The sequence below is a fragment of the Acinonyx jubatus genome, chromosome B4 (assembly GCF_027475565.1).
Source record: "Acinonyx jubatus isolate Ajub_Pintada_27869175 chromosome B4, VMU_Ajub_asm_v1.0, whole genome shotgun sequence".
NCBI lineage: Eukaryota > Metazoa > Chordata > Mammalia > Carnivora > Felidae > Acinonyx > Acinonyx jubatus.
Genome location: NC_069387.1, coordinates 63,774,893 through 63,789,998, shown reverse-complemented (window position 1 = coordinate 63,789,998; position 15,106 = coordinate 63,774,893). Strand labels below are relative to the sequence as shown.

General features: G+C 41.2%; 1 protein-coding gene across 2 annotated transcripts in view; it reads left to right on the top strand.

The window, feature by feature from the left end:
• The first annotated feature begins 259 nt into the window (after positions 1 to 259).
• Positions 260 to 15,106, top strand: part of PKP2 (plakophilin 2) — a 93,351-nt gene continuing 78,504 nt past the window's right edge. Inside the window, exons 1-2 of one of the 2 annotated variants that reach the window (XM_027035889.2) lie at positions 260 to 607; positions 14,975 to 15,087. In XM_027035889.2, the coding sequence (XP_026891690.2) occupies positions 385 to 607; positions 14,975 to 15,087 (336 nt within the window). In that variant the 5' untranslated portion in view covers positions 260 to 384. Of the gene's footprint in view, positions 608 to 6,433; positions 7,520 to 14,974; positions 15,088 to 15,106 lie in introns of those variants that run through there. The other variant, XM_053226114.1, reaches the window with a different exon arrangement.

Genomic DNA, 15,106 nt, shown 5'->3' with positions numbered 1-15,106 from the left:
GCACTGCAACCTGAGCACAGCGCGGCCCCTGCAGGCGGTATCGGAGGTGACTCGGAGGGTTTGCGCGACCCCGGGCAGACCGCGCCCCTCACCCACCTCCCCGCGGGCGCGTCCGACTAGCCAAGGGTCGGCGCGCGCGATCGGCCCCGCCCCCGCTCCCGGGCCGAGTGCGCGTGCCTGGCCGGAGCGGCGCCCCCTGCCCGAGGAGAAGGTGGACCTCGGATCGGGAGGCCGCACTCCCCCTTGCTCGGGCCTCGCTCCAGGCGTGGGGGGCGGGGCTGGAGGCGGGGCCGGGGCGGGGCTCGAGCCAGTGCCCGGGGCTCTGCTGCAGCGTCTTCCGCAGGTCTCGCGGCAGGCTAGCGGCTCCGTCGCCCCTCCGGCCCCATGGCAGCCCCCGGCTCCCCGGCAGAGTGCGGCTACATCCGGACAGTCCTGGGCCAGCAGATCCTGGGGCAGCTGGACAGCTCCAGCCTGGCTCTGCCCTCCGAGGCCAAGCTGAAGCTGGCGGGGAGCAGCAGCCGCAGCAGCCAGGCGGCCAAGAGCCTGCGGATCCAGGAGCAGGTGCAGCAGACCCTGGCCCGGAAGGGCCGCAGCTTGGTGGGCAACGGTGAGTGTAGCCTCGCTGTCCCCCGCACCGCGCGGATCCCGCCCCTTGACCCTTCCCCTACCCAACCCTCATTCTCAGCGCCCTGTTGCTTCGATTCGTTGCTTCCTGGGGGTGCGGGACCTGGTGTTCTGCCCACCTGTTGCTCGCCGTCCCTTTGTATGACCCGCCGCTCCTCCAGACTCTGACTTACTTGGGGAAAGCATTCTAAAAGCTTATTCAGCTTCGTCTTTTATGTATTTACATATATTAGATGCACGTGTATATCTACGTGAAAGAATTCAGTACTAGATTTTCACCCCTTCCTTAACACCCTCCCCTCTTCACCCCCCCCCCCACCCCAATACCGTGGACTTAATCTGGAGGCTGCGGGAGCCTATAAGCATTTTGAGATTCTGTGCAGAAATTTGTATCATTTTTTTTTCTGGGAGAAAATGCTTCTAGCTTTTATTAGATTTTTTTAAAAGAGTATGACCCCTCCATATATACATATACATATATATATATATATATATTTTTTTTTTTTAAACCTGAAAGTACTGGCCCTCCCTCTTACAACCTGTAAATTGGGATTGTAGTGCCTCGCCCCGGTACTTCAGGGCTCTCCACCTTTATGCGGAGCGAGTGGTTGATCTAGGAAGTGAAAAAATTGAGTAGGAGGCTTTGGGCGAGGGAAAAGCCACACCACCTGCGGAGGAGGAGGTGGTGGAAGGGGACTTTGGCCCAGGCGGCGGAAGCCTTGTCTGCCTCGTTGCACCGTGCAGAAGTCCTCGTGTGTACAGCCCTGGTCTCTCCAAAAATTTAAAACGTGGAAGTAAAAGCGGTTTAAAAAAAACACAACAGCACTATATTAGTAATTAATTGATAGGGGAGGTGGAAGGGAACACGGCAAACCGGTTGTTAAAATTAGAGAACGTGATATATCATTTTCTCCCCTGCTAAAAGTCAGATGATCAGATCCGCAGAGTAACTCTTATTGTTTAATTTACTTTATTATAAAAGCAGTAAAGGGGCACCTGTGTGGCTTAGTCGGTTGAGCGTCCTGCTTCAGCTCAGGTCATGATCTCAGTTTGTGGGTTTGGGCCCCGCATGGGGCTCTGTGCTGACAGCTTAGAGCCTGGAGCCTGCTTATGATTCTGTGTCTCCCTCTCTCTCTGCTCCTCCCCCGCTCATGCTCTGTCTCTCTCTCCCTTTCAAAAATAAATAAAAACATTAAAAAATTTTTTTAATTAAAAAAAGCAGTATAGGCTTATTGCAGAAAAAAAGAAGAAAGAAATTGAACAGTTAAGTTGGGATATCTGTTTGTTTCCAGCAATTTTGAACTGTTTCTTTCTTGAGGACATAACTTGGGCAATGGCAAATGTAGAACCCATTAGGAAGAAAAAAAAATATTTGCAGACCAGAACAAAGATTTAAAACAGCTGTCCCTGGGAGGATGTATTGTTTTCAGTTTTTGTTAAAGAATCCTAAAGGATCCTAAAGAATCCTAAAGGATCTGGCAGTATTTCCATGCTTGAAAGGTAAAGAGATCTTTAATGACTGCAGTTAATGTAATTGCCTGTGTGTGCCATGAATCAACTATGTGGTTTGCATTTGTTACTATGCTTTCAAAACAGTACTTCTGTGGTAGATGTTTGAATCCCCATTTTACAGATGAGGAAACTAAGCAGCTAAGTAACACTCAAGTTTTCACAGATCGTAGCAGAATTGGTATTTAAACCACCAAGCCTGAATTTTTAAACCACTCATTAGTTGTATTGTTAGCTTTTGGGTTAATACAAAATGGGGTTTTTATTAGACCCTGAGGCCTTCCTCATCCCCTATTTTCCTCTAAGTAAAAATTCTGAGGCTTTCCAAGAGTAGGGAGCTCTAGATAACGCTGAACTGCCACAGTACATGGGATAAAAAGAACCTAAATTTACATTTGAGAGTCTGACTAAAGACTCCGGGACAATTGAGGCCAATTTTTGACTGGTGGTGTCATTGCACCCATTAGTCTGTGCAGGTCCAGTGTTTAACTGAAACCAAACTAGGGTCTTCTCAGGGGACACAAGGGATGCACATTGTGTGTTCTTTCTTACTCTCAGAAAGTGGCTAGCCAGAAGAGCAACTAGACGTCAACTATTCAATAAATGGGGGAAATTAACAGAAGAAGAGGGAACATTGTTGAGCATCTGTGTGCCTAACCCTGTTCTAAAATCTTCCTCTGTTCGCATTTCATTAAATCCTGAAAACAATTGCATAGGATAGATATGAAGCTCCATTTCACGTGTGAAGAATGCACCAGTCTCTGAATATTGGATGCTTGACTCCAAACCCACATGTGAACTGTCTTCCCTACAACGTGGTGATTCAGGTTGCTTGGTGAATTCAAGAACTACTGAATGAGTCTATACTTCATGCAGGGCATTGTGCAGGTGCTGAATTACCCATAAGACTCCCCTTGCTTTTGGGCAAGAAGTTTAAAGTCTAAAGAAGGAAACCTCCCTTAAAAAAATATGTACTCAAATAGGAAATAGTGAGGAACCCAAAAGAAGGAGAGCTAACATATTATGGAGTTTAGAAGTATGAGTTAGACTACTAGTTGAAGGAAATTTTGAAAAGCTTCTGAAAGAAATTGAGATTTTAGAACTCAAAAATTCAGTAGGACTGGATATGGGACAGACATTGGAGCATTCCAGGAGAGAGCAACAGGAATATTTCATGGTTCACAGAATTGATATGGTAAAACAAATCATGTCATGGTGTTTCTGCTCTAATGCTTAGGGCAACTCCTTGAATGGCCCTGCCTTATACTAAGGAACAAAGTGTTTGAAATATTTTGATTACAACAGGAGCTTCCCTGCAAACTGAAATGCACTCAGCAGCCTACACAGAAGTACAAGTCAGGCAGAGAGATAAGGCAGCTAACAACACCTACTTACTCTAAAGCCTCAGCTTTCTGAGACTTAAAAAGGAAATCGGCTTCAAAGGAATTTAACATGTCATGCCAAGGAACAATTACCAGGGATGGTTCATGTATGTTAATTAAAGTTCTTTGAAAAGGCCTGGGGAGCTTGTGATGGTTGTGAGTATTGTTTTTAGTATTTCCGTATTACTGTCATGTCTCTAAAGTTGAAACAGACAAGCAATTGTTGAAATAGTACTGGCCTGGAAAGAATCCTGTATCAACACAAGAAAGTCTGGGAAGAAATGACCCTGGTGTTAACTGCTGTTAGTTCCAGAGCCCTGGAGAATTCTGAATTGTTGACATACCTGCAAGATTGAGGCAGTAGATAATCTGTTGAAAACAGAGATGCGATAAATGAGGCTGATCTGTTGATAAATACCCCGCAAGGGTCTTGAATGCCTCAGTATATAGGTGGGTGGTTTTCATTGTAAATCATTCTAACTGCTGAACATTGTAAAGTTGCCTGTAACTCTTGGGAGGTGGGTTGGGGGAGGGACGGGAAGCTGTGAAAGGGAGGTTAGAGGGATGGGGGGATCAGAGGTGTGTAGTAGCATTGTGAAATGAATGTATTGTGGGGAATTTAAAAAATCATTTTATAAACATCAAAGAGAAGATATTTAAGAATTGCAAGTATTAGCAAATGAAAAAAATTTAAGTGTCCAAATCCTATTTATTACACTTATTTTGAAAGTACTATTATACTTACTACACAGTTCCCCAGGGTGCTTGAATAGGAAGAAAATCATGTTTTAAACTGTTGTATGTAATACTCATAAAACACAGTGAACAATATCCCAATAAAATTTTCACGTCCTTTGGAAATCCACCATAAAAACTTGAGGCATGTCATTTACTTAGTTTCTCTGGCCAAAAAGTTTTGAATACCTGTGATCAGAAGAAATTTTGGAGAAAGGACTGAAAATTGGCTAAGGAAGCAAAAAAGGCAGTAGGCATTATTGAGGAGAGTGGGGTTGGGGTGGGGGTGATTGTTCATATCCTATATGGATTATTTGTTTGCCAAAAATAAATTCCAGGAATGAAGCAATTCTGGGAGCCAGGTGCCTAGTCATTCAGAAAGTGGGAGGGATGGGGGAGGGTAGTCAGATGATGGGGGGGGGGGGGGGTGGCAGAGATATGCCCAAGCTGCTCTGAATGTAGTACATCAGTAGTCCCACCTGATTGAAAGTACCTCTGTGTCTGCCTGAAAAGCCCATGGGCCACTTTTTGTTTAGTGTCTAGCAGATCAATTGCTGTGAGTACAGAAAAGGGGGGGGGGGAGAGGTTGTTGTATTTGTTTATTTGTTTAGAAATTCTTCTGATTATAGTTTCTCAAAGGAAATAGAACACTAGCAAAAAACGGTTACAAAAAAATATATATTCCACACCCTTAGAAAAAGTGAGAACACATCCTTTATGGATAAAGTTTTGAGTAAGAGGGATCTTAGGGATCTTTCAGAATCAGTGGAGGTGTAACAGTGTTTGATTTTGATTATAAAAATTCATTGCTCTGTGTGTCACAGATAAAATGCAGGACATTTCCTTTGAGAGAAGACTGTCATTTAGGCTTTTAAAAAGGCTCCTTTAATGTTATCTATGCCCTGTCCTGGTGGTTCCACTCATGGGAACAGAGGAGAGTTCACTTGACTTAGATATTTTAGGTATTTGTTGTTCACATTGGCTCATTCTTCTGAAGTGCTGTCTTGGTTATCAACTTTAAAACTTTTTCCTCATGTGTTCAAATAAGGATATACGTATTTGCCTTATTTTATCTTCAGATATAGTTATCATTGATTTTACACTAAAACTGAATTTCTGGTCTGATCAATAAAAGCTTTTTTTTTTTTTTTTTTTTTTTTTTGCTAAAAGAGTAACCATATTATTGGCAACCTATCTCTGATAGGTTGAAATATAATATGTTGCTAGAACCTCTGGAATTTATAAACCAGAGTTGATAAGTCCCATAAAAGATCACTTGGTTCCATCTCACATGATAGTCAAGAACTTAAAATTACACAATTCTGAGATAAAAATGTTGGACTCCAGCTATTTTGTGCATGTACATAAATGTGTGAATACATAAACACCATACTCCTGGAAAAGTAAACAGTAAAAGGCAGTGTTGCAAGTGGGAGTAGAAAAATGGGAAAACTTCATCTTTGTATTAGAGTGAGCCTGTTCACTTGCCTAACTTCTTATGGTAAGAGTAACAGAATTTCAGGGGTGCCCGGCTGGCTCCGTCAGTTATGTGTGCGAGTCTAGATTTCCACTCAGGGCTTGATCTTGCAGTTTGTGATTTCGAGCCCTGTGTCCGGCTCTGCACTAACAGTATGGAGTCTGCTTGGGATTCTCTCTGTCTAGCCACCCCCCTACCCCCACCTTCCCTGCTCTCACTCTCTCTCTCAAAATAAATAATCTTAAAATTTTTTTCAAAAAGAATAACAACTTCAGATCCTCTTATAATAGAAATATTTAAAAATCTATTTTATATCTTGTGTAATGCTATTAGTGGCAATTGGATATTGGACATAAAAACAGTTGTTATATTCTCTCAAGTTCTTGAAATGAGGTAGGGAACCCAATATGTAGACTTAGATTAAAATGCATATTTAGAAAAAAAAAACCTTGAGCACTTGAAAATGCAATTCTCCATTACCATTAAAAGAATCCATATATTTGTATCCTTGGAATAATCAGATTTCAACTTAACAATGTTGATGGGTGAGGCATCATGATCAAAGCAATCCCTTAATTTCCAGAAGAAATCATTGCTCATTAGAAGCTTAATAAATTATTTCCACTAACTTAAATCTCACCAACACATCCATACAATGAGAATAAGGGGGGTCCCATGAGAATTATTGTATTGGATTACCTTTTCTCTTTGAAGGAGGAAAACAAATGGGGACTTTTCTTGATAGCTATTAGGAACTTATTATAGACCACCAAAATATTACAGAAAAATACTCAAGCCATACAGATAAGAGAATGACAATAAATATTTAGCATCCAGATGTAGACGCAACCTCGCCAAAAAGAACATAGCTTTTCTACTCAGGAAGAAAGATTCTGCTTACGTTAGGGAGAAAGAATTTTTTCCTCCTCTTTCTATTCCCAGAATGACAGAGAAACAGAAAATATTTGAGCACCTTCCATCCACTCCAAGGCAAGAGCACACATGTGACTACCATCTTCATATTTTGGCCCCACTATGGCGATCCACGGGATAGACGTCAGCCTGAAGCATCAAGTGCAAACTGAATTTATAGAACTGGGATATTTTGAATGTATAAGGAAATATGACTAACAATTAACTCCTCAAGTGCTGATGCAAGATTGTACTAGAAGCAGTAGTAAAAGATGCTATTCTTTATGTCAGGATGTGAAAATTTACCTAGAAAAGATAAACTCTTCCTGCTTTAATCTGGCCTCCAACCCATTCTCCACCTCACTCCTGGAGTAAACTCTCTAAAGTCTCAGTGCATCATTTCTTGATTTAAATTCCTTCAGTTCCTTGCTGTTTTCTACATAGCCATTCTATGAGTAAAATCGTCATTCAGCATGGCATTCCAAGTTCTTCAGGGTCTGATGCCTGCAACTTCTCAAACTTCATCTTATCACCACCACTCCCACTCCCCCACCAAACAAACACGTGTGACTTATCTTCCTTTATGTTCCTATTCCTGTGGCCCTCATTCCTCCCTTCTCTTGGCCTGGTTAACTCTTACCTGCCCCTCAAAACTCAGTTCAGTTGTGCCCTTGGATAGACACTATCTCAGAGGGTAGAGACAGATCTTGAATGCAAGTTAAAGATTTGATATTTGCGAGTCACAGAAGATGTTTAGCAAGGGAGAAACCTGAAAAATGCAGGGGATTTCTGACAGTACATTTGGAAGATTTGGTGAGAGGAGGATTTTAAAGAAGGGACAGCAGCTCTGAATGAGTCGGGAGGGAAGAGACTAGCTGTGGTAAGTGACAGGCAATATAATGATTGAGACTTGTTACGAAAACCTGTAGTGAGTTTTTAAAAGAAAATAATTAACTTTGTGAGTTCTGTAAATTCATCATTTTGACACTGTGAGTATGATGTGATATTTGTCATTGCAGTTCTGAAGTTATCATTAGGGATATCTCAGCAAATGAATTGGCAGAAATGCCACAGTAAGGAGACACATCACAGGAATTAATAGATTTAGAAACTTCCAGGATGTATCAGCTTAGTTCTTCACCGGTGTGCTTATATTATAATCACACATTCTGCTTATCCGGCTGCTCAAGCAAAATGCATGATACAGACACCTGCAGTACATAAGGGCTTTTGTAATAGGTATTTTTGTAGTCATCCAGAGCAGTAATTTGAGGATTGTCCCCCAAATGCCATAAATGGATCTATCAGAGGAAAATCTCAAACTGGTTAGGGGCCTCCTAAAAAATAAAAACTTCTGGTGACTGGTTGATATATTGTGTGAGGGTTAATAGTCATTGAGTAGATCCATCATGGCACATGGAGCATGTGGCCCGTTCTGTGAGGAGAGCTGGTCTGTTTGTGGCACATTCACATTCATTGGAAGGCAGCCGTGCTATACTCGCCACTGTATCACCAGTGCTGACTGCTGGAGTATCAACTTTGTAAGAAGTCATAGCTATCCAACCATATACCCTATATACCAGTTGTTTCTTGTATTTGATTATGGAAGTTGTGTTAACTGGTCACAATAAGCACTGTGCACTTTTTGTTCATTTTTCAATAATGCAGAACATTAATAGATTTTGACCTACTTTGAAATAATTCTTTGCCATAGTTTTTAAACCAACAAATTCTGTTCATTTTCCAGCCTGACCAAGAACTCACCTGAGTTGTATGCATGTTTAGAATTGTGGTTTCCATAAATATCTGTTCATTGTTCTTAGTAAGAACAGAAGATAAATATATGTGTGTGTGTGTGTGTGTACACATATATAAATAGCGTGTGTGTGTGTGTGTATACACATATATAAATAAATTTTAATGTAAGTCCAGGAAAGTGAATCCTGGGTCATATGCCCACACAGGCAAAAGAAAAATCCGTCACCAGTTCCAGAGTCCTGAGGTATGGTTTTTGATAGGTCCTAATGAATTTCATGTTTTTTTTTTAATTTTAACATTTATTTATTTCTGAGGGACAGAGACAGACAGAGCATGAGCAGGGGAGGGGGATACAGAGAGAGACACAGAATCCGAAACAAGCTCCAGGCTCTGAGCTGTTTGTTAGCACAGAGCCCAACACGGGGCTTGAACTCACGAACTGTGAGACCGTGACCTGAGCTGAAGTCAGAAGCTCAACCGACTGAGCCACCCAGGCACCCCATAAATTTCATGTTTTAAGCTCCTACTTTGGTTGGTAAATGACTTTAAGGAGCCATTTAAATATGAATTTCTCTATACAAATTCATTCTGATCAGCTTCAAGATGCCGGCTCACCTATAATGACATGCCCCCAATTTTACTCTTAGTGAAGAAGTTAAATTTCTTTTTAATTATTTTGAGAGAGAGAGAGAACAAGGGAGGGGAAGAGAGAAAGAGAGAGAATTCCTAGCAGACTCTGCATTGTCAGCGCAGAGCCTAGCATGGGGCTTGAACTCATAAACCATGAGATCATGACCTAGAGGAAATCAAAAGTCGGATGCTTAACTGACTGAGCCACCCAGGTGACCAGAAGTTAAAGCTTTTTAAGGTGTGTGAAGAGAACTGTTACCTAGAGGTTGCTGGTGAAAGGCCAAATACAAGCTTTTAGACCTCCAGGCTCTCTGTCCACCATAAGACCATTGTCAGCCCACACTGTGAAGGCAACGTCTTGTGAGAGTTAGCACAGTTAAGTGGAGCGTTTAAATCAACACTAGAAGTAAACACCTGCTGATTTCTATGTATACATTTAGTCATACCTGTTTTCACTGGAATTTCTTCTATCTCGAGCTCTACAAGTACTCTTCTTATAGTCAAATCAGGTTTTTAACCATGGTGGTGGAGAGTCATAGAAGAGAGTACAAGAAGGGAGTACTAGAAATTTGAAAGAAAAGATGCTTTTCTGAATGCAAATGATACTCTAACAGAGGTTTTGTTTGTTTAGCTCTTCTCAATTGTCTATTTACCATGAGGGAAGCTCGAGTTGATTTTTTAAATGTGCTCAGATACGGGTAATAAAGTCACAGTAGAAGCTTCTCAATTTGATTTCGTAAGTGTATTAAATTTAACCAGTTCGGTAATAAAGCCACTCACAAAACCCACAAACAAAAAACTGATTATGGAAGTTAGTTTATTTTTAACCCTGACAACAATCCATTATTTTGGACAGTACTGGCATACATAACCAGAAACCAAGATATTTTCTCCCAACCGCTGCTTAGGGAATCATATCATTCAGATTAATGTTCAGACCAGGAAAGAGAGAAAATTACATCATCACGTGAGGTGAACACCTGTGCAGTCTTCCAGGCAGTTCGGCATCCTTCCACCATCAAAACCCAGTCCCATCACCACCCCTACCCCTACCATTGCTTTGAGCTGAACTGCTTGTTATTTGTGGAAGTGGGGTTTCAAGTTGTTCCGTGACTACCTCGTTCATTTCCCTTAAAGTGGGTTCCGTAAAGTGTTAATGGTGTTCTTAGAAGAAGAGGTATGGATAATGTTGCCCAAGTAATATTAATTTAAAATAGTTCCTGTAAATATTGCCTTCTTTAGGAAACTCTAGAACACATTACACACTGTACAAATGAAATGAATGGCTGGAAAAACCACAATATCATTGTGATCGTCAGTGGCTGGGTCCATCACAAATAACCAGAAAAAGTTAAATTCAGTGTCACTGGTAAATCTACCAGAATAAAAACTCTGAGATACAACACAGTGTAAATTGAAGCATGCACACTAGTTTATCCCTCATTCTAGAACAGATTAATTCATGAAAAAGTGTAAAAAATTTTTGTAACCCAAATTCTGTTTTATTTTTTTAATTTTTTTTAAAGTTTATTATTTTAGAGAGACAGAGATGTTGCAAGCGGGGAAGGGGCAGAGAGAAAGAGGGAGACAGAATCCCAAGCAGGCTCCATGCTGGCAGCGCAGAGTGTGACGTGGGGCTCGAACTTACGAAGCCATGAGATCATGACCTGAGCCAAAACCAAGATTCGGATGCTCAACTGAGCCACCTAGGCGCCCCCTCAAATTCTATTTTAAAAACTATATGTCATTTTTGCATGTTTCTTTACAATTTTAAAAGCATTTATATATATGCTTTCTCAAGTAAACCTCTGTCTCAGCAACTCTGTTAGTAACCGGAATTAAGGGAAACTGAGGCATCTGAGTGATTTGTCTAGGCACACAGGAAGGGGTGGAGTGGAGGCTCCAGACCAAGTCCACAGATTTCTTCCATTTAGGGAAGATACCTGCGTCATTTTGTGAAGTAAACAAATTCTTTGAAATATAAGGATACCCTAATATTCCATGTTAGAAGACCTGAATTTTCATATTGCATTTATTGAATCAGGGTGTGCCTGTAAATATGCTGTTTTTGTTTGCTTTGTTGTTTCTGGGTTGGAGAAGGGCATGGCTGAGTTTTTATATGTGTTCAGTAGTCATCATTACATATTTTATCTTTCAAACAGAAAATGGCTTGTTTAAAGAGATTAGTTTCCATCCTGATTAATACGTATCCTTTTTTTTTTTAAATCTCACCCAGTTCAAAATTTCTTTAAAATCTTAGCATACAGCTGCTAATTCACCTTTAATCCACTATACTGATCTCAAACCCATGACTGCCTAGTCAAATCAATCTGCATTACTTGTTGTTTGAGATTGTCCCTTTAACCAGAGAAACCTGCAAGCAGAGTATCAGGAGTCACAAGCTTTCTAGCACAGGAAGAGAGTCTGTGGCTTAAAGATCCAAGCTTATTTTATTCCTTGTTCCCAACTGTGTTACAGTTATTTTGGGAACCAGTAAATCGGTCTTAGTTCATAGATCCGAAAACCGAAGGAGAGGCTTCCTTATAAGGACTTATGTTGGGAAATAAAGATTTAATAGTTAGAAAGTATTTGGAGTTACCCAGATAAAGGTTCTCAAGGAAAGAGAATGATTGCTTTTGGTCTTCACATCCAAACCTATGATGATAATCCCACCAGAGCTTTGGCAAATGGCAATTACACAAAGACCACAGTGCAGTCAAATAGCAGAGACCAGTAGAAATGAGACCCAGAGTTCAAACGTGATACAAAACTGCTTTGCAATTTGAAGCAAGTAACTTAGGGGCGCCTGGGTGGCTCAGTCAGTTAAGCATCTGAGTTTGGCTCGGGTCATGACCTCAGAAGCTCCTGCGTTCAAGCTCCACTGTCAGCACAGAGCCCACTTCGGATCCTCTGTCTCCCTCTCTCCCTTCCCTTCCCTGCGTTTTTCTCTCTCTCTCTCTCAAAAATAAATAAGTATTAAAAAAAATAATAAACCAAGTCACTTAAGTTTCCCTGTTTATAAAAGGAGGTGATAGTAGCTGACTGCATCACAGACATATTGAAAAGAAACATATAAACATAATTTGAGTTCTTTTCAAAAGCAAGTAATATTGAGCTATAAGGAGCTCATGTAAGTTCCTTTAAAAAGCCTCATAGCCCCCAGCAACACTGTGAGTTAAACATCTTACTTAAGTAGGCCTGATGATAAAACTCACTGATTACCTACCTGTTCTGGTAGGATACATTGTTTCACTGGATCTTTTCCAAAGATTCTTAACACATTTCAAATATCCTTGCAGGAATCTCAGCTTGAAAACGGAAGTAGCCCCCTATTAACTGTTTTCTAGAATGTCTACCTGTTCCTGGAAGTAGGGCAAGGGTAATACTTAACACTGCAGGTGATCATGGGCTGGAGGGGGCCCTGGAAGAAATTTCCATTTTTTTTTTTTTAATGGCACCTTTACATCTTCCACCATGTCACTGGAATTCATTGTTCTAGCTACCATCCACATATGTCATTAATATTTTCCCAGTCTAGATTGTCCCTGACTCATATATTCAGTTTTCATATAATCTAAAATTTTGAAACTACTTTTTTGAAAGACAGTAAATTTGATTTCTTATATATCAGGTAACCAATAATTTTCTACTTGGCCGTAACGTCTGTAAAAAAGACTTCTCTTTTATTGGAGTCGGGCACAGTCTGAGCATGCTCCTGCCTCTCCCCCAGCCTCTCCTGCCTTTCTACATCCCTAGTGCTGAGGGCACCCTGGTCCCAGACCCTTCAAGATTAGAGCCAGGATGTTCCCTGGACCTGCCAGCCAGCCTCCTTCCACACCAGCAGGACCCTTGCTGCCTTGCTTTTCTGATAGCCTGGGGTGGAGAGCAGGGGTGACAGAGTTGTGGGGCCTAAGACAGCCTCTGCAAACCAGCCTGGAGCCTCAGGCAGGTTTTGAGAATTGAGCCCTTAAGGCCTCATAGCCTTTGCTCTAGGGTTGTAGAGAATTCCTTTCCCTCATTCAGTGCCCAGGTTCCAGACATTCTCTGTCATTGAGGTTAAAAATAAGGGGCTATTTGGCCGTTTGCCTGCCCTTATGGAGAAACTAGGCTCTAGAAACAGCAGATGCCTGGCTTACCTCACCTTCCATGGTCTATAGAAAGGTGACACTTATAAGCCTGTAGCTGTCCCCCCTAACCCCTCAGGACCCTTTGAGGCCTGAAACTGTTTACCGGCTAGGTTTGTTGGCTCCAGGAAATAAGACACATGTATTAACATAATTTGGAATGGATTCATACTTTTTAGTTCTCTGACAACAACAATCTCAATCCCCCCACCCCCTCAAAATATGTGATTCTATTTTTAAAAAATGTGAATCTATTGTTAGCCTTTGAAATTTTGACTTTATAATAATCTTGTTGGGAAAGTATGTTGGTATGTTCCAATGGTGTTGGAAAGACACTGCCTGTGTTTTATTCTCCACATCCTTTATGAGTCTGAAACCTGAGAGAGTTCATTGAGTATTTTTTCCTCTGATTTTGAAAAGGAAATTTTGGTTAAAATCAGGGAACCAGAAATTTCCTAAGTTTTACGGATCTGTGATTTTTTTTTTAAATTTTAATGCTTATTTATTTTTGAGAGAGAGAGAGGAAGACACAGAATCAAAATCCAAAGGAGGCTCCAATGAGCCACCAGCACAGAGTCCAACGTGGGGCCTGAACTCACGAACCGTAAGATCATGACCTGAGCTGAAGTTGGACACCCAGCTGACTGAGCCACCTAGGCGCCCCAGATCTGTGATTGTTTGGATTATCATCATCATTATTATTATTTTTAAGGCAGTGGGAGATTATAAAAGAAGAACAAACACAAAGCTGAGAGAAGGGGCCGCCTGGGTGGCTCAGTCAGTTAAGCATCCGACTCTTGGTTTTGGCTCAGGTGGTGATTTCACCATTCTGTGGATTCGAGCCCTTCATTGGGCTCTGCACTGACAGCGCAGAGCCTGCTTGGGATTCTCTCTCTTCCTCTCTCTCTACCCCTCCCCTGCTCGCTTGCTCTCTCTCTCAAAATAAATAAACATTAAAAAAAAAACTGAGAAAAAGATAAAGGAGGTAGAAGAGGGTCACAACACTGCCCTCTACCACCCCCTCCTCAAAGAGAAGTATTTTAAGAGATCTGCATCCATTGAGAAGGCCCTACAGCCCCACAGAGTGAGCAGGGAGGGCTGCCTCCTACTGTGTTTGTAGAGGAGTGGGCTGAATTAGACCACCAAACTAAGAGAGAATCTTGTGAGTACACAAAAGCACTCATCTATAGTTCTGAGGTTGATTTTCGTCTCCTGCCTAACTCATGTTGCCAAATACCTCAACCCCAGGCTTGGCCCTTTTTAAGCTGATCTATGTTTTCTTTGACCACAGTGACCCACCTTATTGTTTTTACAAGCTGTCTTATCTAGTAGTGTTGAGTCACTGTTATATTTGTCACCATTATATTTATTGCCTACACCTACATCCTTCTCAGGAAGCTTCTGAATTCCTGCCCTGGGAATAAAGTTCTCCTCTGACTTAAGAAATGGAAAATTTATGGGACGGACCACCTAAGCCAATAAGTGATTCCCCAATTCCTCAGTATTATAACAAACACTTTTGGATCTTTGTGAAAATCTTCTCTCCCCTTTGTTCCTTTTTCTTACCAAGAAAAACAAAAAAAAAGTAATAACTAATTTTTAAAAATATTTTTTTATTTTTCAACTTTCATTTTGAAAAGCTCATAAAGAATGTTGTGAAACCTTTCTTCACTTCCCACATCTAAGGGTGATGTTAAACCAACACTTAAAAACACTAATACTTGGTATTGGTCTTAATTACTTAAATTTAAAGTACACTATTATTATATAATCCTTAACTACCAGTTGGCCTACTTAATATTTTACTATATGCTTGATTGCAGGAAATCTTCACCGAACCAGCAGTGTTCCTGAGTATGTCTATAACCTGCACTTGGTTGAAAATGATTTTGCCGGTGGACGTTCTCCTGGTACTAAAACCTATGACATGCTAAAGGTAGGATACCAAAGAATAA